The sequence below is a fragment of the Eptesicus fuscus genome, chromosome 4 (assembly GCF_027574615.1).
Source record: "Eptesicus fuscus isolate TK198812 chromosome 4, DD_ASM_mEF_20220401, whole genome shotgun sequence".
NCBI lineage: Eukaryota > Metazoa > Chordata > Mammalia > Chiroptera > Vespertilionidae > Eptesicus > Eptesicus fuscus.
Genome location: NC_072476.1, coordinates 2846918 through 2870000, shown reverse-complemented (window position 1 = coordinate 2870000; position 23083 = coordinate 2846918). Strand labels below are relative to the sequence as shown.

Genomic DNA, 23083 nt, shown 5'->3' with positions numbered 1-23083 from the left:
TCAGGAAGCTTGGACATTGCAGTTCTCCTGCACCAGGATCCACACTTTTCCAGTATCTGTTCCCACCGCTTTCTGACAAAACCTTACACTCGTCGGCCTTGTGCCTGTGCTCAAATCAGTCCTTCCATCTGAAATGCCATTCCTCATTCCCACTATTAAAATTCAACCATCCTTTTATTTGGGGGGGGTTCAAGTCCAATGTCACCTTCTCCTTGAAGTCTTCCCTGACTATCTGAGCCAGAATTAATTTTTCTTTCTCTAAGGTCCTACATAAGTTGCCCTCGTCCTTCAGTTCCAGAGAGCAGCACATCAAATTCTGTGGTGTTGAAAAACACAGGATCTCTTCAATGAACTTTCATGTAAGGGGGCTGATGTGTAGGGTCCCTGAAATTCTACATGATGGCCATCCACTGTTTATGACCCTTCCGGAAGGCATTCTGAGTTCCAGGGTGATTCCAGGGCCTGCTCCTGACCAGTTAAGGCATCCCTTAGCTGGATTGCAGTAAATGGTTCTAGATTGGACATTGATCCAGTCAAAACCTACCAGGACTTTAGCTGGCATAATTAGGAGAGGAAAGCATTCTTTACTCTGAACTGGACGTGGGAAGGAGAAACACCTGAATCTACTAGAACTCATCACACGGAAAGAGCCTGCCTCTAATGAAGCCAACCAAAAGGGAATCTGGGTCAAAAATGGCGGGAGTCCGGCCAGCATGGCTCAGTGGTTGAGCATCGACCTATGAGCCAGGAGGTCATGGTTCGATTTCAGGTCACGGCACATGCCCGGGTTGTGGGCTCAGTCCCCAGTGTGGGGCGTGCAGAAGACAGCCAATGAATGGTTCTTCTCTCATCATGATGTTTCTGTCTTTCTCTCCCTCCCCCTTCCTCTCTGAGATCAATAAAAATATTTTTTTAAATGGTGGGAGACAGAATCCTAATAATAGTGTGCAAGTCCCTGGATCCAGCCATACCTGGACTCTACACTTGAACTTTTCAGTTATGGGAATCAATAAATTCCTTTTCTTGCTCAAGCCACTTTGAGTTGGGTTTCCTGCCACTTGTAACGAAATGAGCCCGGATATGTATTTGATCTGCCTACGCTGGCCCTGAAGAAGGATCCGCGCCGATCTACTGGAGAAGAGCTGCACAAGAAAGTCTGGGGCCCGCCGTGCTCGTGGGGCAGGTGCACAGATACAAGAGGACAAGAGGTCACACGGCAACGTGGGCAGGAGACAGCCAGGGACAAGCGCCTCCTGAATGGGCGTGAGGAGCACGGGACACCGTGAACTCCCGTGTTCCTGCAGCATCAGTGCATCCCTCACACCAGGAGAACCAGACGGCGCGGGAAGTTTGGGCGATGACTGGGATGTTAAAAAAAAGTGACTTGTAGCAATGGAATTCCCGTTTTCATGTGGCTGTTGCTTTCCCATTTCTCCGGTCTGTTTAAACCAGGGGTCCTCAAACTTTTTAAACAGGGGCCAGTTCACTGTCCCTCAGACCGTTGGAGGGCCGGACTATAGTTTAAAAAAAACTATGAACAAATTCCTATGCACACTGCACATATCTTATTTTGAAGTAAAAAAACAAAACGGCAGAAACACCCGCCTGTGGCCCGCGGGCCGTAGTGTGAGGACGCCTGGTGTAAATGCTGCCTCTTCAGAGAAGACTGCCTGGACCCCCATCTCGAGTAGCCTCCCTCCGTGCTATTTCTATGAGCACTTTGTCCATTTGATGCTTCTCGCTTATCACAATTTTTTAAATTTTCCACCTTAACTGCTCACTTTTTTTGTCTGTAACACCAAGTAGAACCAATACAGATACATACCTTATCCAGCCAGTTCACTATTGTATCCCCAGCACCCAGCACAATGCCTGGTGCACGATGGAGAATGAGCGTGAAGGACAGCTGAACGGTGAGCTACAGAAGTTGTGGGCAACGTGTGCTCCTGGGAAATGGCATCCGATGCTGCCCCCACGTGGTGGGTTGGCTTCAGGGAGATTTCCCATGTTTCCGCAGGAAGTTGCCCTCCATGATCACCAAGCTCACAGTTCCATGGGAACTTCAGTGACACCACACCCACACTTCAGTGTGTTTGCCCGGCATCATATGGCCCCAAAATAATAGCTGATAATACTGAATGCTACTCTGTGCCAGCACGTCACATACCCCACCTCCCTAATCATCACAACCGCCCCACGAAGTAAGCATGAATAGTATCCCTATTTCACAGATGAGGAAACTGAGGAGCAGAGAGACTGGGTAACTAAGCCCAGGTAACTCTGCTAGCAAATAATAGTCCTGGGATAAGACTCGCAGGTGGACCCTAGGGCCTGCCCGCTCGAAGACTCCAGGTCGGAGAAAAGGTAGAGATAAACCCTTTTAGAGATAAACTCTTTTTATGAGCCTTCACAACCAGGTTTCACTAGTTGGCTCATAGCAATATGTGCTCCCCCAACTATCATTTCACTTTTTAAAATGAAAGTGCAAAAATACAATTTAAATAAATGACTTGAAGATGTGGTATTAAATTGCCCTTGCCACTGGGAGCTGGAAAATGCATGCTCAGCCTGCCCGGTGCTAAGCTGAAACATAGTTACCTGAATGGCGGGACCAGTGTATCTGTAATGATCCCACGACGATTAATACTAATACTTTTAGGCAATAATAAGCACTGGAAAATGAAGCGCTGTAAGCTCTGAGCTCTGCTCATTTGCCAGCTTCTAGAAGAGGTCATTTCTCCTGCTGCTGGTTTTAAGCTGAACTTGCTGTTAATGTAGTTCCGCCAGGTCTGTTAATCGAGGACATGCACTTAAGGGTTTGATTGACAGCTAATGGTGAGGGACTGAGCACAAATGATACAAGCAAATACTAGGTTTGCACATTTTCTTCAAACATATTGACAAATCTCGCTGCGGCCCATGGAAACTAAAATTGCTGCAAAAGGAAAGAGATACTCTAGCTTCCAAGTTGGGTATGTTTTTCTGCTTTCTCCCAGACTGTGACTAGAAAGGTTTTAATATCAACATGTGGCGTGGCACTTCTCAAACCAGTCAAAACCAGTTTGAGAGCCGCAGGACCCCGGAACTACGGAATGTCAGAGGGAAGGAACCTGACTGCTGTGTCTCACCTTCTCATCTTGCAAATGCGGAGACTATTCAACTGCCAGAGAGAGAAAGGGTAATGGTGACGACGATGAAGATGCTGATGCCGACAGTGAAAACACCTGATTTTGATTGAACGCTATGTGCCAGGCGTTGTTCGAAGTGTTTCACAGGTATTAGCTCATGTAGCCCTCGTGGCCAGGACCTCCACGTCACCCAGCTCCAGAGGACACAATTCACACGTGGCCAATTTGAGTGGTGCCACTCGGCCTTGCATGGCACGTGGCCCTGAGAGCGGGGGACACGCCTTGGTTGCCTGCCCTGCATCCATTCTCGCTTTGTTGACACCATGCCTTTGACAAACCGCTCAGTATTTATTCCCCCTTGCTGCTCTAACTACTTACCACAAATGTAGCGGGTTAACACACACACATGTATTCTGTCACAGTCCCTGAGGTCCTAAGTCCTAAAGTGGGTCGGAGGGCGTTTCTTCCTGGAGCCTCGAGAGAAGCCCTCCCCTTGCCTCTGGCTTCCAGGGGTTGTCTACACCCCTGACTCAGCCCATCCTGCAGCCAGCAGCACCACACCTCAGGTCTCTGTCCTCCGCGCCCATCATCACACGCCTGTCTGCGGCCCTCCTGCCTCCTTTTAGGAGAACACATATGATCACACTGGGCTCACTGGACGATCCAGGATAACTCCCCATCTCGAGGTCCTTAAATTAATCACCTCTCAAAGCCCTTTGCCACACGGGTTCTAGGGATCAGGACCCAGACATCTTTGGGGACCTGTATGAAGCCTACCATGCACCCACCCCACTCTCAGTTCATATGGACATGGTGAGATGGAGCCACTCCCTGACCAGCCAGCATACTCTATCCCTGACCACAGTGGCTATCAGGAGAGGCAGTCACGTGAGTGAGTCAATGCTGGGACTTTTTCTTTTTATATATATCAGAGGCCCAGTGCACGAATTCATGCACAGGTGGGGTTCAGCTGGCCTGTCCTGATAGGGCCCGATCGGGCCCGGCCGGCCAGGGGGAGGGGCCACAGGCAGTTGGCAGGCCTGCTCCACCTCCTGGTCAAACTCCAATCAAACTCCCAGTCGAGGAGACAATTTGCATATTACCCTTAAATTATATAGGACTAGTGTCCCGGTGCACAGATTTGTGCACATTGAGAGGAAATTAATTAGAAGAAATGTTTTAATATCACTATTCGCCCTTTCTCTATAATATAAGTGTCAACCAAATTCACTATCAACAATGACAGATCGAAACACACACATGTGATTGGCGCCAGTGAGAGCTTTATATATGTATCACTCATGTGTGAGTCAACTTAGCCTTTTATAATATAGATAAACTTGCTTAATTAGACCTGCTTTCTGATGTAGCTAAACTTTTTCCAGCCCAGTGAAGCACCCCAACTTCTCTTTCAGGTAATTGTCAGCAACACAGCAGTAAATATCAACATGAAGCTGATTATTATTGTAGATCACGCAGGGAGAAGAAAGGGTAAAATATTTAACTGTAGCAGTGTTTGACTATATTCTGCGCAGTGAGAAAGCCTGAAGTCATTTTCAAGGTCCTCCATTTCTTACTTCTTTTCAGTCAGGTCAAGTTTCTAAACTTTCTAAATCTCCGTTTTTCTGGCTAATGAAAAGAAAATAGGATTCTACCGAGTCTCCTATCTACCTACTCCAGGACTTCTGTGAGGATCAAATGAGATGAGGCACGGGAAAAAGCTTCACAGACATTTGGTTAAATTGTAAAATGTTTGCACCTGGCTATAAAGTAAGTTGTGTTCCTGGGCTGAAGAAACTGCAAGGAGGCTAGTCGATAGGGAGAGGAAGCTGGGCATTGCTATGTGATGTCATTACCTGGTGCCCACAGCGACCGTTTAGGGCTGGGCTGGGCTGTGGGCCGCATTTTGCGCCATGGGGTCTTGGCAGCGTTGGCTGCGATTTGGAGAGGTGTCGCTCCGGGGTGGTGGCGGGGCCTGTGTCTCACTTGGGGGAAGATGAATGTTGGTTTGCCGGTGCCAGGTCCATGGTGCCATTTATTTTTAAATGGCCAGTGTGTGTCATGGCAGCTCCTGCGTTGAGTGTCTGCCCTCTGGTGGTCACTGTGTATCACAGCTACCTGTAGGATGGACACTTAGCCTTTTATATATAGAGGGTTTTTTTTATTGATTTCAGAGAAGAAGAAAGAGGGAAACATATAGAAACATCAAGGATGAGAGAGAATCATTGATCAACTGCCTCCTGCACACCCCCCACTGGGGATCAAGCCCACAACCCAGGCATGTGCCCTTTGACTGGAATCAAACCCGGGACCCTTCAGTCCCCGGGCTGATACTCTATCTACTGAGCCAAACTGGCCAGGGCAATGCTAGGACTTTTTCAAAGACTGATGAGGAAGGGTAGTTTTTGTGGGTTGTTAATTAGATAATTTGTGAGCCCAGTGCTAAAGATGACCCTGAAAATGAGATAACACAGAGCGGCTGAGACCCCCTCGCTAGCAAGACAGTAGATTAACTCCCTCCCAATTGAAACAAATTCTGGAGAGAACTTCTTTAGCACATGAAGGATTAACCGACACAGGACTTGCCCTCCAACAAAAAACAACAAGAGAGCTGAACAAATTATGTTAAGGACTGTCTTCAGATGTTGGACATCAAGCGGCACAGGACTATAATCCTGAGAAAGCAGAGCAAGTAAGGTGGCCCCTTGTTCGCTGCCCAGCGGCCGCTGCCAGGCCACGGGCAGGGAAGGGAACCCCAACACGCCCAGAGGTCCAGCTTAGTTGAGGACACAGAGGTTCACGTTTGGAGAGGTCAGGGCACCTGTAATTGGCGAGGAAGTGCTGGCGAGGAAAGCCCTGCCCAGACAGCTCACCCCAGAGGTCTGCGGGGAGGCCTTCTCAAGTCAGCTGAGCACTGACTACGCAGGCAGGAAGCAATACTCCACGTAAGTGTCAGGCCGAGGCATCAGAAAGCAGGGGCTGGACGATTCTCAGGGCTCATATGGAGCTGGAGAGAGTCCGCATCCCACCCGCCTGACGAGAGAGGTCTTGAAATACACAGAGCAGTGTGAGGCTCTCTTCTCAGAACCACGTCCAGTCATGGGGATAAACTAACCGCAGATTGACGGTCACTCCACACTCACCCTAATCAACTTCAAAAGGAAGGCCCCCAAATCAAACTGATCTGCAGGTAATTGCAAGGTATGCCAGCACAAAGCCCAATACTCTTCAAAGGAGTATAACTAAATCAAGCACTCAAAATATAAAATTCACAGTGCCCACCAGCCAGTCAAAATTATTACACTTGCACATAAGAAAAGATGGCTCATAATTAGGAGGAAAACTACTCAATAAAAACAGATTCAAAATGACAGTGATGATGGAGGGTTTAAAAGAGCCAGCCCTGGACGGGGTGGCTGAGTTTGGTGGGTACCGTCCTGGGCAGCAACATCCACCTACCTGTCCTGGGGTCCATCCTGACTGCTGGCCCAGGGAAGCCACGGTGTCGATGGAGCTGAGGTCCAGCTGCTGCAGCTCGCTCTCATTCAGAGCCAGAGCAATGCGGCCCAGCGCGACGATGTGGCGTTCTCGCCAGGAAGAAGGCGTGTCCCAGACCTTCAGAGGGAAGCAGGCCAGCTGAGACGGAGCTTCACTGACAGTACTTAAAACAGACACAGGGTAAACCTCTTTCATATATAAACTTTTTGTGAATCATTAAGAAAAAGATGATTGCATTTGTTTTAAAAATAGGCAAAAGATATGAACAGAAAATTCCTAAAAGAATAAATAAACACATGGGGGAAATTCCCTCTCAGCCATCACTTTTTAAAGTCATGGGTTCACCCACAACAATCAAAGAACACCGTGTTGGCTGATGACACTGATAAGGAGCAAAAAGAATGAGCATTTATTGGTGCTGGAAAGATACGGGGTAAAGGATACCCTCATTTGTTGATGGTGAGAATATAAATTGGTACAGGCTTCTTAAAGGGAAAATTGGCTATCCTATCTAATAAAAGGGTAATATGCAAATTAACCATCACTCTGTCACAAAGATGTCGGCGCCCAGTCCTCTCAGCACCGCTGGAGTCCCCCAGTCCCGGGGGGAGGGGCAGCTGCTGAGAGCGGGCAGCGTGAGTGGCCTGGCAGAATGCTTGCTTTATCGCCCCGCCCGGCTGGGGCCGGCCCTGCAGAGCCAGAGCAGACACGGACAGGGACAGGGGGCCAGCCCGCAGCCTCCGTGGCCAAGCACAGGCCCAGAGAGGAGATGGCGGGCGCTCCTCCTGCGGAACCAGCACAGGTCCCTCCTGGCTCCTGCGGAAGCGGCGGGTGGCCTACTGTGCACGATATCACGCGATGGGCTACTAGTCCTATATAATAAAAGGCTAATATGCAAATAGACTGAACAGTGGAACGACCAGTCGCTATGACACACACTGACCACCGGGGGCAGGCGCTCAATGCAGGAGCTGCCCCCGTGGTTGTCAGTGCGCTTCCCCAGGGGGAGCACCGCTCAGGCACAAGCCAGGCTCACTGCTGGTGAGCACAGCAGCAGTGCCGGGAGCCTCTCCCGCCTCCACCACAGCATTAAGGATGTCCGACTGATGGCTTAGGCCCATTCCCCACGGGGAGCAGGCCTAAGCTGTCAGTCAGACATCCCCTGAGGGCTCCCAGACTGCGAGAGGGCGCAGGCCAGGCTGAGGGACCCCCTCCCCAGTGCATGAATGTCGTGCACCAGGCCTCTAGTAATTATATATTCTACAACTCTCCTTACAGCTGAAACAATAAACATGGCAAACTTCTGGTTCTCTTCAGCTGGGGTTCTCGAGGGAGGGAGAAAAAGAGCACGTCCTAGAAACCATCCTGTCTAGGCCCAAACCACCCCCAGATGGGGTTCACCCTCAGGATGGGTTTACCCACGAATGGGGTTAACCCATGGATGGGGTTCACCCACAGATGGTGTTCACCCCCAGATGGGGTTTACACAGATGGGGTTCACCCTCAGGATGGGTTCACCCATGGATGGGTTTCACCCACAGATGGGGTTTATACAGATGGGGTTCACCCATCGATGGGGTTCATCCACAGATGGGGTTTATACAGATGGGGTTCACCCACAGGATAGGTTCACCCATATATGGGGTTCACCCACAGATGGGGTTCACCCGCAGGAAGGATTCACTGCAGTGGGGATCATCCACAGGATGGGTTCACCCACAGATGGGGTTCATCTGCAGATGGGTTCACTCACAGGATGGGTTCACCAGTAGATGGGGTTCAGCTACAGGATGGAGTTCACCCACAGAATGGGATTCACCCACAGAATGAGATTCACCCACAGAATGAGATATACCCACAGAATGGGGTTCACCCACAGATGGGGTTCACCCACTCATGGGGTTCAAGCACTAAATCAAGCACTCAAAATATAAATGAGTTCAATATATTGAACTAATATAAACTAATATAAATTTAGTTCAAGCACTAAATCAAGCACTCAAAATATAATTCAAGCACTAAATCAAGCACTCATGGGGTTCACCCACTCATGGGGTTCATGGAGCGCCCATTGGACGGTCTTGGCGCAGCCTAGGGAGGAAACGGAGGTGCAGAGGGGAGGCCTGGATCCTTCACGCAGTGAAAGTGCAACAAGAAAACCGGTGAGCGCTCCCTGCGGGCTCGGCGCTCCCTGCGGGCTCGGCGCTCCGTGGCAGCCGGGCTGCCGTGGTGCGGGTTTTCCTCCTGTTAACCACCCTCCCCGGTGGACTTTACCTGAATCGCCTTCTCCTTCAGGGCGGTCAGCTGAGGCTGGAGGAAGCCCCGAACGGCGCCCAGGCGCTCCACGCTCCTGAGGAACGTGGCCTCCCCCAGGCAGCGCAGGTCCCGGGGGGCCCAGCAGGCGTTGGCTTCGGCCAACCTGAAGATGTCGTCGGAAGAGGGGGCTTCAACTCCATGGCAACCTGGACGGGGGCGCGGGGAGGCAGGGGGAGAGCAGCTCAGGACGTGTTTCCGTGTCGGCTTCCTCCCCGGAGGCCGGAGATGGAGCACTGACAGCGGGACCGGGACAGCTCCCGCCCCACGTCTGCCACTTCTTGCTACCACCTGGTAGCCACACCATGAACACGCAATGCTTCGCACAGCCACCTGCACCCAGTAGGAGTTTTGCGACCTCACAGCTAGACTGCAAACTGCCTGAGGGCAGCAGGAGCTGCTGGAGAAGATCCTGGCTGCAAATTCAAATCCAAAGCCCTCTGACCCTCCGTGCGCGCGTCCTCGCCTGGACAATGAGGGGGTCCCCTGGTCGGATTCTGTGAGGACCACATGGTGTCACCCAGGAAGCACGTGGTGTCAGGGAGGCAGTGAGCACTCCCACACGCTTTTTATCCATTTGAGTTTGAAACCCAGAGTTGAGGGTTTCAGGATTATGAGAAAGGACCCTCCTAAGAGTGGCAGGGGGTGACTGGCCTCCGTAAAGTCATGGCGGGGCGGGGCCTTCCCTCCCAGGCAGGAGCAGTGGCTGCTGCTTTTGTCGCAGCAGAAACCACCCAGCTCACTCTGAGCCGCTGGAGCTCACCTGGTGAACCAGCCCCGGCCTCCGCACGGAGGAGAGATCGCCTTTGTGGCCCAGAGGTGCCAACCGGGAGAACGCCCAGGCTCCCTGTCTTAGAAGCAACCCTGGACGCTGACGCTGACAAGCCGCCAGCACCAGCCCCGCCCGTGCTTCCCAAGCCTGTGCCACGCCCGCCTCCCGGCGTCTTCAACGCAAATTCGCTGGATTCCAATCAAGAGTGAGACTGGACCAGGTCACGGGCGCGGTGCGCGGCCCTCACACATCGTATCATACCCACTCGGAGGGGACAGAAGACCCATCCCTCCTAGATGCCCCCCCCCCTCCCCCCCCGCCAGGGAAAGCAGGCCCGGGGGCAGTGCGGACCCGGAGCCGACCCGCCGCTGCGTTCGGGGCTCAGGGCCGGTGCAGCGTGTATCTGTGGAACGAACCGGCACGCACACAGGTTAGCTGAAATGAAGCCGAGCAGCAGCCCCGCTGGGCCGTCAGCTGCTGCCAGCACAGCGGTGACCGCCCAGGAGCGTGCTGACAGCCCAGACCCCGCACTGGGCGCGTCCTCCGCGTGTGCGCAGACGAGGAGAGCTGCCACCTGCCCTCTGCCTGCGGGGCTCTGAGGCCAGTGTGAACTCCCCGTCTTTGGGGGCCACCCAAGCGCTGCCACTTACTAACGCTGAGACTGTGGCCACGTCTCTTCGTCTCTCTGGCCCTCCGGTTCCTTGGTGGGGAAAATGGGGGAGATCACAGTGCCCAGCCCACAGGGCCGGGAGCGTGAGACAGCCGAGGAGGGGTGGCCACCGGGGAACACAGATCAGGTCGGAACGCTCTCGCTGGACGCCCGGGAGCCCCTTCCCAGTGCTCAGGCCTCTTGCCAAGGCCCCGAGGGCAGCCGGTGTCACCCACCCCCACCCGTCCTTCTGCCTGGAAGACTCTAAGCCAAATGTCCACGCCCCCCCCACCCCCTCAGGTCTTTACTCGAGTGTCAGGTTCTCACTGAAACGTCCCTTTTCAATTAGGCCCACCCATCCTCCCTGACCCCTCCCTTCTTTATTTTCCTCCGTGGCACTTAGCATCACTCAGCATGCTACTGCGTCATTTGTTGTCTGGCTACCCCCAAAACATTTGAACGTGAAATCAATGAAAATGCTTTTTTTTTTTAAATAAAAACACCTCACACTCCCTGAGCATGTCCTACATGCCAGGCTCCGTGGGAACACGTTAGAGGTTTAAACCCATTAGGCCTCACACAGCATGTCGAACTCGTGGCCCGCAGGCTGCATAATAAACGAGGCATGCGGCCCGCCGGCGCGAGTTTGACACGCTTGCATAACCTACTCAGGTAGGAACTTTTGCTGCCGTTTTACAGAGGATGAACACTGGGGCACAGAGAAGTTAAAAAGCTGACCCAGATCACACAGTCAGCACGCGGCAGACCCAGGGCTCAAACCCACCCAGCCTGGCCCCGGCCCCGCAAACAGTCACTCAGCCACCGGGGCCCATGAAGCCAACCGTTGTGAACTGCTGCGTCCACCAGTAAACTACCGGCCGGGCCAGGCACGCAGCTGGCCTTCCAGTCTCCATACAAGGGGGACCGTTGGTGTGTGGATTCTCCCCACCCTGTTGCTTTGCAATCATTTCGCCAGTCCCCCAGCGAGGAGGCCTCTTGATGCCAGCGACTCCGCCGGGACACTCGTGCCATGGCACGGGCTCACGTGCCCCGTTCACTCACCAGGGCTGGGGTCGGTGCCAGGGCCCCTCTCGCTGCTGTTCCGAACAGATTCAAAGACAGCCCAGAGGAATTCTTTGGGGGGCAAGATCCCGACCATCTTGGAAGCTGTTTGTTGAAGGATATCAGGAAACTGTGGGGCAGAGAAGAGGAATGAGGAGGAAGAAATAAAGCACAGTAAACACAAACTGAAAGCAGCGTTAAGCTATACCAGGACTTACTGGCTCAGGTTTTCCTTCCTTCATAGCAGCTTCTCACATAAATTTAATCCCTAGCCCAACTAACCTGGTTTCTACAAAGGGTCATGTGAAACAATACTCAACCTCCATAATAAGTCAACAAATGTTCAATAATGTAGGTATACGCCCTTTACACAGGCTGGCATGTGTGTATGCACATGCACTGGTGCATGTAAGACCTGGAACAAGCACGCGTGTGGAAAGAGCAGAGCGATAGGCACGTGGAGGGTGGGAGCTCAGGCAGCGGTGGCCTCTCTCCCTCGTCCTGCACCTTGGCCTCCTGGGGTGGGGCTGCCAACATCAGCCCTTCGGGGCAGGGAGGAAGTTCCAGAAAACGAGCCGGCACACACCCCGTGGAGTGTACCGGACCACACTGTCCCCTCCAGACTCCCCCGCCTTCTTACAAGAGGACACACAGGTACCTTTGTGGCGACAGAGCTTAATTCATCTCCTGAGAAGAGTACTAGAAAGGGTCCCAAGTCCTTCGTCGTCTCGGCTGTCCAGTTCTGAGGGGGTCTAAGAAGAGAGAATAAGCGATAAATCGGAAGCCGTGCTGTTGTCCTTGTCCCCAGCATCCTTTCTTTCAGAGACAGACTCTCTTCATGTGTGGAGAGACTGCCAATCACATGGTCCCACTTGCCTGGCCAAGCCGATGTGCATGTGATACAGGCTGACCAATCAGAATCATCCCTAGGAATTTTGATGGAACTACTAAAGAAGCTCTCTCTCTCTTTTTCTTCTGGTAAGCAGAGTAGTAAAAAGGATATTAGAGGCCATTCCTATCACCAGTGGTGATAAGACCACACCCAAGAACACAGAGCTGAGTGTAGGAGAAAAATTCCTGAGGATACCATTTGAGCTCCTGGATCCAACCATGCCTGGAGTCCATCCCTGCAGTTTTCCATTACATTCAATTTCTGAACTCAGCAATCCATTTGTAGCTTGAATTGAATTGTTAAATTTCAGTCATTTCCTTCCTCGCCCTCTTCAATAGAACAGTAATGATCTATGTGTTTCTTTAAATTGCCATAAGAGTCTTCCCTTATAACTAGACAAAATGTCCTCTTGAATGCTGACAGGATACTGACAGCACGAACACAGGATCTACTGTTGTTCTTACACAGACCACAAATGTCTACCGTGAAGTGCCTCACACCACATTCGGTGGCATTTCCGAGGGGGGCTGCCCAGTTAGTAGCGATAACCCCTCTCTTAGGCTAGGCAAGCCAACCCTGGCCAAAAAACTCCCCCTTATCTCTTTGATTGAAAATATTATCCCAGCCCTAGCCTGTTTGGCTCAATGGATAGAGCATCGGCCCATGGACTGAAGAGTCCTGGGTTTGATTCCAGTCAAGGGCACGTACTTGGGTTGCAAGCTCAATCCTCGGCCCTGGTCAGAATGAGTGTGGAGGCAACCAATCAATGTGTTTCTCACATTGATGTTTCTCTCTCTCAATCTCTCCATCTCCCATTCTGTCCAAAAATCAATGGGAAAAAATCCTCGGTGAGGATTAACAATATGTGTGTGTGTATATATATGCCTAAACTGCTAAGTATCCGACCATTCATTCAACTGTTCAATCAGACGCTATGATGTGCACTGACCACCAGGGGGCAGACACTCTGACCGGTAGGTGAGCTTGCTGCTGGGGTCTAGCAATCAGGACTGGGTGAGATGGGCCGGACACGCCCTGGAGCCAACCTCCCGCGGTCCCTCCCTGGCCTCTAAAATATTTCTTCTAATTATTTTCCTTTCAATGTGCACAAATTCGTGCACCCGGCCTCTAATACTCTGATATATAAATGTAATCCCCCTGACCTTAGCTCCGTGAGGACAGGAACCACACCCATCTCACGAACTGCTGCATCTGTGGTTCTAAGAGGAGCACAGTTGCCACCTACTCAGTACGTGGGCTGGGCACTGCTGTAACACTTCGTATGCATTAGCTCAGTTCATCGTCACACCAGTCCTATGGGACTATCACTGTCCCCATTCTACAGATGCGAAAACAAAGTGCAAAGAAATTTGGTAACTTTTCCCAGGTCACACAGGCAGTAGATGATAGAAACAAAATTTCAACCCAAGGAGTTTTGCTCCCAACTCCATATTCTTAACTCTTTATAAGAGTACAGTGCCTGGGATACAGCCATTTCTTCAAAAACATTTGTTGTCTAACCATTGACTGATGGCTAGGCCCTACTCAACTATCTGAGCAAACTTCAGAAAATTCTACACGGGAAAAAACAGTTCGTTTTCCCAGGGAACTCTCGCCCACTGAGAGTGACAATACCTCGGTTATTTATATTATCGCCGTTGTCACTATCATTATGTCATAACAACAACGCTTTCCCTTTCCGCCTGCCAAGCTGTGTGGGGACAGCCACGTGAGGCCTGAAAGCAGCTGCCATGGTGCTCACTTTCCAGGGAGTCTGAGGCCAAAGGAAGAAGCCAATTTGCAGAATAAATGCAAGTGTCAGCCTCATCCTGGGCAAGAGACTCTGTCCGCGGGAGGAGGGCAGGGCTGTGCCCCTCTGCCAGCCAGCCCGCCTGAGCTGCGCCCGACCCGCTCACCCGTGCTGCTCCAGCAGCCGCAGCCTCACCGCAGCCCCCTGCTCGGGGCTCAGGTCTGGGCAGGCCCTGAGGCCGTGCAGCGCCGTGGCCCAGGCCCTGGGGGACACTCCGTGCTGGATGACGGCCGCCGGCACGTGGCAGAGCAGGTTCCCCAGGATGTCCACGGTGTACTCGTCGGCAATGGAGCTGTTCTGAAACCGACAGGTGGCGCCATGGCAGGACCCAGAGGGGCCCAACACGGTGACCCTTGGAAATCACTTCCCATCCCCAAACCTCAGAAAACCCTGGGATCCTCCCACCCGCCCTGCCATGGCCAGTACAGATAGCCCGGGCCTGGCCTCGCCCCAGGAAGACCCGAGTCAGCTCTGGGGAGACCCACGGGAGCCAGTGTGGACAGAGGCCTGGCACGTGGTGAGGGGGTGAATGAGGGCTGGCATCGTTGCCACTGCGCTGAGGAGACCCCGAGCTGGAACCACTGTGACAACAGCACACGAACTAGAAAAGCAGCGCCAGTGCGTGTGGCCCGGGAGTCTTTCTCGGCGTGACGGCCGGGCGAGCTCTTTCTCGGCGTGATGGCCGGGCGAGCTCTTTCTCGGCGTGATGGCCAGGCGAGCTCTTTCTCGGCGTGATGGCCGGGCGAGCTCTTTCTCGGCGTGACGGCCGGGCGAGCTCTTTCTCGGCGTGACGGCTGGGTGGGCGGTTAGAGTGCTCGCTGTGCGGCCCCTGCTGGGTGTTTGCAGGTCTTGGCCCACGTCCATCTCAGAGTCACTGTAACCGCTAACAACACGCCGTGTAGAGATGAAGGCGCTGCCAGCTGGCGGCAAGGCCGGGTCCCGCTGGGCATCGGCACTGAACAGCCCCTCGCCTAGCCCGGGCCCTCGACAACTCTGTGCAGGGAGCGCTCAGCCCACGAGCAGACAGGGACTGGGGCTCGGGAGGGAAGGTGACTCTCCCACAGCCCGTAGACGGCCCCCAGCAGAGGCGGGTCTGGAGCCCAGACACTGTGCTGGGCCCTTCCCGGCCCCAGAGCGGCCTGCCCTCCTTCGGGCCCCAGCCCAGCAGTCTCCAGCACCAGGGACCGCCCCATGCAGCGGCTTCAGAGCCAGCTTCAGACCCACATCGGGCTGAGGTCCCAGCCAGATCGCCAGGGCTCCCCAGGGGCCCCGGGGGGGGGGGGGACATCAGTGAAAGTGTCGCCCAGAAAGGCTCCTTACCAGGCACTGCTGCACTTTCCTGAGGACCAGAGTCCTTTTGTGGGGATCTAACACCAAGGCTTCCAACCGAATCCTCCCCAGGCCGATCAGAAGGGGCACACAGCGGGAGGCTGGCACGGACGCCAGGTAGCGAGCCCTGGAGAGAGGTGGGGACCAAGGGCAGGAAGACGGTGGCTGCTCTGGATTGCCCTGGGAGCCAGGGTCTGCATGCCCAAGAGCTTATCACAGGGGGGGTCTTTAATGTGTGTTCTCCCCGTGACGTGGCTCCTTTGGGCAGGTTGCAAGCCTCCCACCCATCGTGCTTCTCTCCTTTGGATGGAAACCAACTCCCCATCTTGCTCCTCTTCTAGGGATGGAAACCAAACTTCCCATCATGCTCCTCTTCTAGGGATGAGGACCAAACTCCCCATCCTGCTCCTCTTCTAGGGGTGGGAACCAACTCCCCATCATGCTCCTCTTCTAGGGATGGGAACCAACTCCCCATCATGCTCCTCTTCTAGGGATGGGAACCAAACTCCCCATCCTGCTCCTCTTCTTGGAATGAGGATCAAACTTCCCACCATGCTTCTCTTATAGGGATGGGAACCAAACTCCCCATCCTGCTCCTCTTCTAGGGATGAGGATCAAACTTCCCACCATGCTTCTCTTATAGGGATGGGAACCAAACTTCCTATCATGCCCCTCCCCGACTGGCAGAAACCAAACTCCCCATCCTGCTCCTCTTCTATGCTCTAGCAGCATTGATCTCAGAGTAGTATCTCCATAAACATATGTTGACTGATGGACCAGTTGAGGAGAGATGAGGAAAAAATGAAAAGGTAAAGTAGAAAAAGGAAGGGACAAAGAGAAAAGAGAATAAAATAGAAAGTGAGAAAGAAACGTGAGGAGAGAGTGAAGAGAGCAAGAGAAATGACTCCCAATTCCATGTCTCCAGCAGAACTGCCCCCTCAGCTCTGACTGTGTGTCCTCGGCAGGCGCAGTATCACCCCCCGGGCGGAGCATGTTCAGGGCAGGAGGGGAGGGAGGGAAGCTAATGTTGTTACAATGATCTGTGACCCACCAAGCTCAGCCCTGCTCAACAAAGTTATTACTCACCGTTTCTCTCACTGGGAGAAATTAAAATGTCCTCCTTGGGGAGGCGATAACGAAATAAAGGTTAAGAAAGACTGTTCTAGACCCAGGTGCCCTAACTCATCGCCACGTGACTCTTTCAAAACTAAACTTGACATTCTTCCTCTATGCCATCCCAGACTCCTTTTTCCCTTTATCCCAATGTCACTGCACTCGCCTTAATATTATTCAAATCTCTCTTGCCTCTCCATTCCCGGTTCCATTTATTTCTTCATTCATTCACTCACTCACTCGGCAGATATCTGCAGAGCATCTGCTGTGTGTCAGGCACTGTGCTGGCGGCCAGCGACACCATCAACAGGACACGAGGGCAGGCCCCTGCTCGCAGGATGCGTCATTGTAAGGGGGAGGCCCTGCCACCAGCGGGTAAGACAGGAAATTTCAGCGACTGACACACGTGAGGGGACAGTGAATGGCTCTGGAATGGAGAGTGCTGGTGGGCAAAGCCTCCGCAGGCGGTGCAGGTCGAGCTGAGGCGGGCCAGCGGAAGGAGACAGGCAGCCAGGCCCAGGTTACAGAGACCAGCTTCTACGCCACACACACACACGCACACACACACACACACATACATACACACACACATACATACACACACACATACATACACACACACACATATACACACATATATATACATACACACATACACACATACATACATACACACACATACATACACACACACACACGCTCCCGCTGAGGCCCTGCTTTCTGCCACGGGGCAGCGGCGATGGCCTTTCTGAAACATAAATCTGAGGGCGTTCCCAGGACACAGTGAACCCTCAGGGCCCACATAGCCCTCCCCGGTCTGACCGTCCCTACCTCTCCGGCCTTCTCTCTGACACCGACTCTGCAGATCACAGACCCTGTTTCCCAGGGCTCTTCCCTGCACGTATCCCTGCTGGGCGGAGCCCCTGGTGTCCCTGCCCGGAGTGTCCCTCTTAAACCCATCAACCCACCTCATTCTTCAAGCTCTGACTTCCCGTCTGAAGAAAAGACTAGTATTCCCTCCTCTGCTCCAGTGCCCGTTACCCATTCCCACCTGGCTTTCTCGAGAATCACCCCTTCACTGTAAGACCCGGTGCTTTGGGGGGTGCCCATCCACTCTCAGCTCCGGTCAAGTTACCCATCCTTCCAAACCCGGTGACTGGGTCAAGAGGAGCAATGTAGGCCCATGAGAGTTCGACCCAAGTCTTATTGAGAAGAGCGGGAAGAGAATGTCTTTCTTTTCCTCCAACATGACAGCCAGGAAGATGTAACCTTGGATCTGCCAGGGGCCACCACAGGGAAAGACTGTCTGACAGAGAAGCCCACAGAGGAAAGCTGGGCTAAGAGACAGATGACATAATTTTAGCCCCTGGATCTAGCCATGCCTGAAATCCATCCCTGGACATTCCAGCTACCTAAATACAAAACTGCCTTTTATTGCCTAAGCCAATTTGAGTTAAGATTCTATCACTTTCAACCAAATATCAACTTGATATTATAATTCGTGCTTACCTGTTTTTCCCCTCTGAGCTTGTAAGCTCTTTATGGGGGAAATTTAGTTATTTCTAAGAGCTAGTACGTAGTAAGCGTTCAATAAATATTTTTGAATGAATGAAGACAATAACAGCAAGAGGAGAAAAACAGAAACCGTGTCCAGACCGTACTTTGAAAGTAGGCCTGCCCCCAGGATTGAGTGCCCACACATAGCAGGCCAAGCCCCACCGCTCACCCAGCCCTGCCTGCTGGAGCGTGGGCACAGGGGAGGCCCGCCCAGGCCGGATCTGCTTTGGCTTCGGTTTTTAAATAACAAGAAAAAGCAAGGGTCTGAAATTTCTGTGGGACCCAGAATTTACACCCTGCGTCTCGAGGGCGTCACTGTCCAGGGCACGCTCCACCCCGCCTCTGGCTCCTCACAAAACCCACAGGGAGAGGAGACTTTGGTTTGGGTGGGTCCCCCCATCCTATTGCCGAGCCAGAAAGGGGCCCACGTTCACTCACGGGAGCGCAGCCAAGAGGAAGGGCTGCATGAAGGACCTGGAAACCTCCCAGGCTTTCCACGCCAAACAATTAACCTGAAAGATTGGAAAAGTTGTAGCATTTAGTGAAGTGGTAAGAAGAGCAAGCAAGATTGTGCTGTCTGCTCCAAGCACTGCTCTAAGCCCTTCACAGGGGTGTCTTGTTTACAGAACACCCTAGGGCCGTGGTCGGCAAACTGCGGCTCGCGAGCCACATGGGGCTCTTTGGCCCCTTGAGTGTGGCTCTTCCACAAAATACCACAGCCTGGGCGAGTCTATTTTAAAGACGTGGCGTTAGAAGAAGTTTAAGTTTTAAAAATTTAGCTCTCAAAAGAAATTTCAATCGTTGTACTGTTGATATTCGGCTCGGTTGACTAATGAGTTTGCTGACCACTGCCCTCGGGTGTAGGGACCACCATTGTGCCGGTTTGTGCATGAGGAAACTGAGGCAATAGCTTAAAGATGCACACAGAACTTTAAGTCTAAGAATGCTCCCCGCGGTTTTGTTTGTAATGGCAAAAAGGGAAGATACACCGTCATGGCCCTCAGTGGGGGCTGCCTGGTTAGGTAAATTATGGGATAGCCATACAGCGGAACGCTGCACAATTACCTGTTTCCGCAGGTAGAGTTGCACGTATTAATATGCAATGATGTCCATGCCCTATTTTATACATATACAATGTGTTGTATAGCAAGTTAAAGAGAACAGTGTACACAGTATGAGCTCACTTGTGCTTTTTAAGTCACATGTAAGTGTGTTTTATACACGCCCCCTCCCTCAGAGCCAGGAGCCAGCGTTCCCTGCAGTTGCCCATGGAGCAGTCTAGCCGAGCCCTGCTGGTCCCGGGGCCGGGGGGCCACGAGCTGGGCACTGGCACGGGGAGGGGGGTTCCCGTGTGCTGGACGCTGCCGTCTGCATTCAGGGTGTGAAGCTGCAGCCCTGGCCCCCACACACTCGATGCCAGGAGCACCTCCCCTCAAGTGTGACAGCAGAACTGCTGGAGACCACTGTTCTAGGGAAATTTTACTTCTTTCTATTTCTTATATGATAATTATGTGTTTTTAGCAAAACATGTAAAGAAAAAAGGCAACTTTTCTGATGAAGTGGTATTTGAAGGTTGAAGAACAGGAGAGTCCGGGAGAGGAGGTGTTTGGCGAGCTCTGCTCGGACACCAGGCCTCCTCCAAGCGGCTGGCCTCCCCCAGCCCCCGCCTCTGCCTGGCGGACGCTCACGTGCCACTGGGGGACATTGCCACCAGGGAGCGGTGAGGAGGTAGCCCACAGGGGTCCCCCAGACCTGCTCTAAGAGAAGGCCAGCAACCTATATTTTTGACAGTTTTATTGAACTATAATTGTATGCAAAGCACTACACTGTATTCGATGCGTTTGGACGTATGTGAATACCCGCGAAGCCATGACCTCAGTCAAGGCCAAAGACATGCCCAGCTCCGAAGTGTGCCTGCGCCGTGTTTGTTTGTGAGAAGAGCACGTCACAGGGACCTTCCTCACCTCTGAGCGCTCAGCGCATCAGCGCGGGCACTGCCGTCTCCCCAGAGCGTGGGAGAGCGTCCGTGGCATTTGGAGAAGGAAGTTTTAAGTGAAAAGAAAAGACCCTTAGAGCAGCGTCTGTGCTGGCCACCCTGGCCGGGTGAGCATGTGGCTGACGGAGCGGCCTTCGGCCGGGGACGGGACGGTGAGCGTGCGACGCTGCGCCTGCCGGGTGCGCCTTCAGGCTCGGAGCAGAGTGTGAAATGACCAACCTGGGAAAACTCTGGCTTTGAAGGCGGGGTATTCGGAGCATCTAAAAAAGAAACTGGAGCCCGGCGGCGCGGCTCATGGTTGAGCGTTGACCTATGAACCAGGAGGTCACTTTCGATTCCCTGACCGGCACATGCCCGGGTTGTGAGCTGCATTCCCAGGAGGGGGCGTGCAGGAGGCAGCCGATCACTGATTCTCTCCCATCACCGATGTTTCTCTCCCTCTCCCTTCCTCTCTGAAATCAGTAAAAACATACTTTTTTAAAAAGGAAAGACACTGGAGAAAGCCTGGCTCGGTATTTGGCCCCACACCACCATTTGCACCAGAATATTGCCGGCATCACTATCTTCCGAGCCAGTCAATGCAGGGTCGGCTCCCGGGCAGAAAGAGGAGCAGAAGCAGAAAGGTACCTGATACGGTGAAAGCAGAGCGAGGTTGTTCTCAAAATACTGGGAGAGGGCCAGGAAGGAGTCGGCGCTCAGGGCGTCGATGTGGGAGCACGCCATGCCCTTGACCAGCTGCCCGGCACTGCAGAAAGACAGGGGCGGGGAAGAGCGGTTGGGTGAGACGGGGAAGGAGGAGAAGAGAAGGCATAGCCCACGTGGCATGGGCTACAGAGGGCCGGCCCAGCTCTCCCTGCGGGGAAATCAGGCTCCAAAGAGCTGGCGAGCTGCGCTCCCTACCTCAGGAGCTCGGCGGGCCTGCTGGTCTGGGACAGCAGCTCATACAGGAACAAGGCCTGAGGGGAGAGAACAACGCCAGCTGCGGGGGGGGGGGGCGGGGGTGTGGGGGGCATCCACCGACGAGCCCGTGCTGGGCCCAGCACCGGGAAGCCCTGTGGGGAAGGCACACACGACCCATTTTACAGATGGGAAGACAGAGGCTTCCTGGGCTGTGACCTGCCCAGGACCACACGGGTGCTAAGGGGCAGAGCTGGGAGGTGAGGGGTGGCAGGGCCGCGCCCCCACACCAGGCGGGCCCCGCAGGGAGGAGGGAGAGCCGGCTGCAGGGAGCAGGGCTGCCGCTCCTGCCTCTGCGTGGCCAGGCCCACCTGGTAGCTCCTGGACTCAGGACACCCAGGGAGCAGAAGCGGTGAAGCCACTCTGTCATCAGAAGGTGGGACTTTCAGGCCGACCCCTGACCTCCAGGAGGGAGGGAGCTAGAAGCTCAATGGCCGCTGGCCAGCGAGCTAATCAATCACGCCTGTGCGATGCCGCCTCCACAAACACAAGGGACAGGGTTCTGGGAGCTTCGGGGCTGGTGGCGGGGGGGGGGGGGGGGGGGGGGGGGGGGGGCACCTGGGGGCACCTGGACGCAGGGAAGCTCCGCCCCTTCCCCACGCTCTGCTCCCGCCTCTCCCCCACGGGCTGTTCCGTCACATCCTTCCCTAAAAGCCAGTGGCCCAGTGAATAAAGCGCCGCTCTGAGTGCTGGGAGCCGCTGCAGCAGGTGAACCAAACCCACGGAGCGGCCACCGGAGCCCCAGCTGCAGGCGGGCGGGCGGGCGGGCGGCAGCACCAGTGCCCTGGACAGCGCCTGGCAGCGCGGAGGCAGGACTGAGCCCTTCCCGGGGCTCCCTTCCCCTAGCTGGTGTGGAATCGAGGTCATCGTAGGCCCTCCCCAGCCAGTGTTGGGAAGGCCTTGCTGGTGGGGTTCGCTGGCGTGGGGAACCCCTCATACACACCGGAACCGGTGTCCGACCTCAGCAGTCATACCTGACCCCTCCGAAGCGCCTTCTCCTTTAGGACAGTGGAGTTGAGTCCGAGTTCCCTCCTCAAGTCAAAGAGGGACACCTCCTCAAAGAGAGCCCCTGGGACTTCCGCCACAGCCGGGGCGCCCGCTCCCGCTCCGGCCACCTGCAGAGCGAGGACACTGCCTGACCGCGCCTGGGAGGCGCCGCTTTCGGCGAAGGCCAGGCACTGTGCCAAGTGCTTCCCCAGCACAAACCCATCCGGGGAACCGTCACTGCCCCATTGTACAGCTAAGAAAACTGAGGCTTCATGAGTAACTGGTTGATAGTGAGATTCAAGTCTGTCTTATTTCCAAACCTTCGCTCTTTGTTTAACCCTCAGTGCTCCTGCTGCCCGCAGGGGTTGACGTCGGGGCAGACCTCTCGTGTTTGGTTTCTAAGGGATTCTGCGATTGGAAGAGGCAAGTCTGAGGGAAGAGGGGGCCCCCAAGGCCCTGCCGAGAGAGGAGGAGGAGCTGGCGGGACTTGAACCGGAAGGACTCTCGGAAGCACTCCGGGGACTTCAGACTCACTCTGAGATTGGAAATCAACCTTTAAATGTTATTTTATCAGAAACCTAGTTTAAGAAGAGTCCTCCAGGTGTGGTTGGCTAGGGAGAGCAGTGGGGTCTGGGAAGAAGTACAACGGAGCCAGGGACCCTCTGGAGGGAGGGGAGGCGGCAGGAAGAAGCCTTCTCCGGGCTCGGACACCCTCCCCGGAGGAACCCCCTCCCGGAGAAACCCCCTCCCCGGAGGTACCCCCTCCCAGAGGAACCCCCTCCCGGAGGAACCCCCTCCCCGGAGGAACCCCCTCCCAGAGGAACCCCCTCCCCAGAGGAACCCCCTCCCCAGAGGACCCCCTCCTGCAGGAACCCCCTCCTGGAGGAACCCCCTCCCCAGAGGAACCCCCTCCCCGGAGGAACCCCCTCCCCAGAGGAACCCCCTCCCCGGAGGAACCCCCTCCCCGGAAGAACCCCCTCCCCAGAGGAACCCCTTCCCCAGAGGAACCCCCTCCCCAGA

The 23083-nt window shown here is 54.1% G+C and overlaps 1 protein-coding gene across 2 annotated transcripts in view; it reads right to left on the bottom strand.

Moving 5' to 3' along the window:
* The window catches only part of OTOA (otoancorin), a 56389-nt gene that overhangs the window by 7519 nt on the left and 25787 nt on the right, over nt 1–23083 (bottom strand). For both annotated transcript variants that reach the window (XM_054714414.1, XM_054714415.1), the window contains exons 14-23: nt 22051–22191; nt 21020–21075; nt 20747–20864; nt 18562–18635; nt 15445–15580; nt 14231–14421; nt 12081–12174; nt 11423–11552; nt 8901–9088; nt 6588–6743 (exon numbers count right to left, since the gene is read on the bottom strand). In XM_054714414.1, coding sequence (XP_054570389.1) covers nt 6588–6743; nt 8901–9088; nt 11423–11552; nt 12081–12174; nt 14231–14421; nt 15445–15580; nt 18562–18635; nt 20747–20864; nt 21020–21075; nt 22051–22191 — 1284 coding nt within the window. The remainder of the gene's footprint in view (nt 1–6587; nt 6744–8900; nt 9089–11422; nt 11553–12080; nt 12175–14230; nt 14422–15444; nt 15581–18561; nt 18636–20746; nt 20865–21019; nt 21076–22050; nt 22192–23083) is intronic.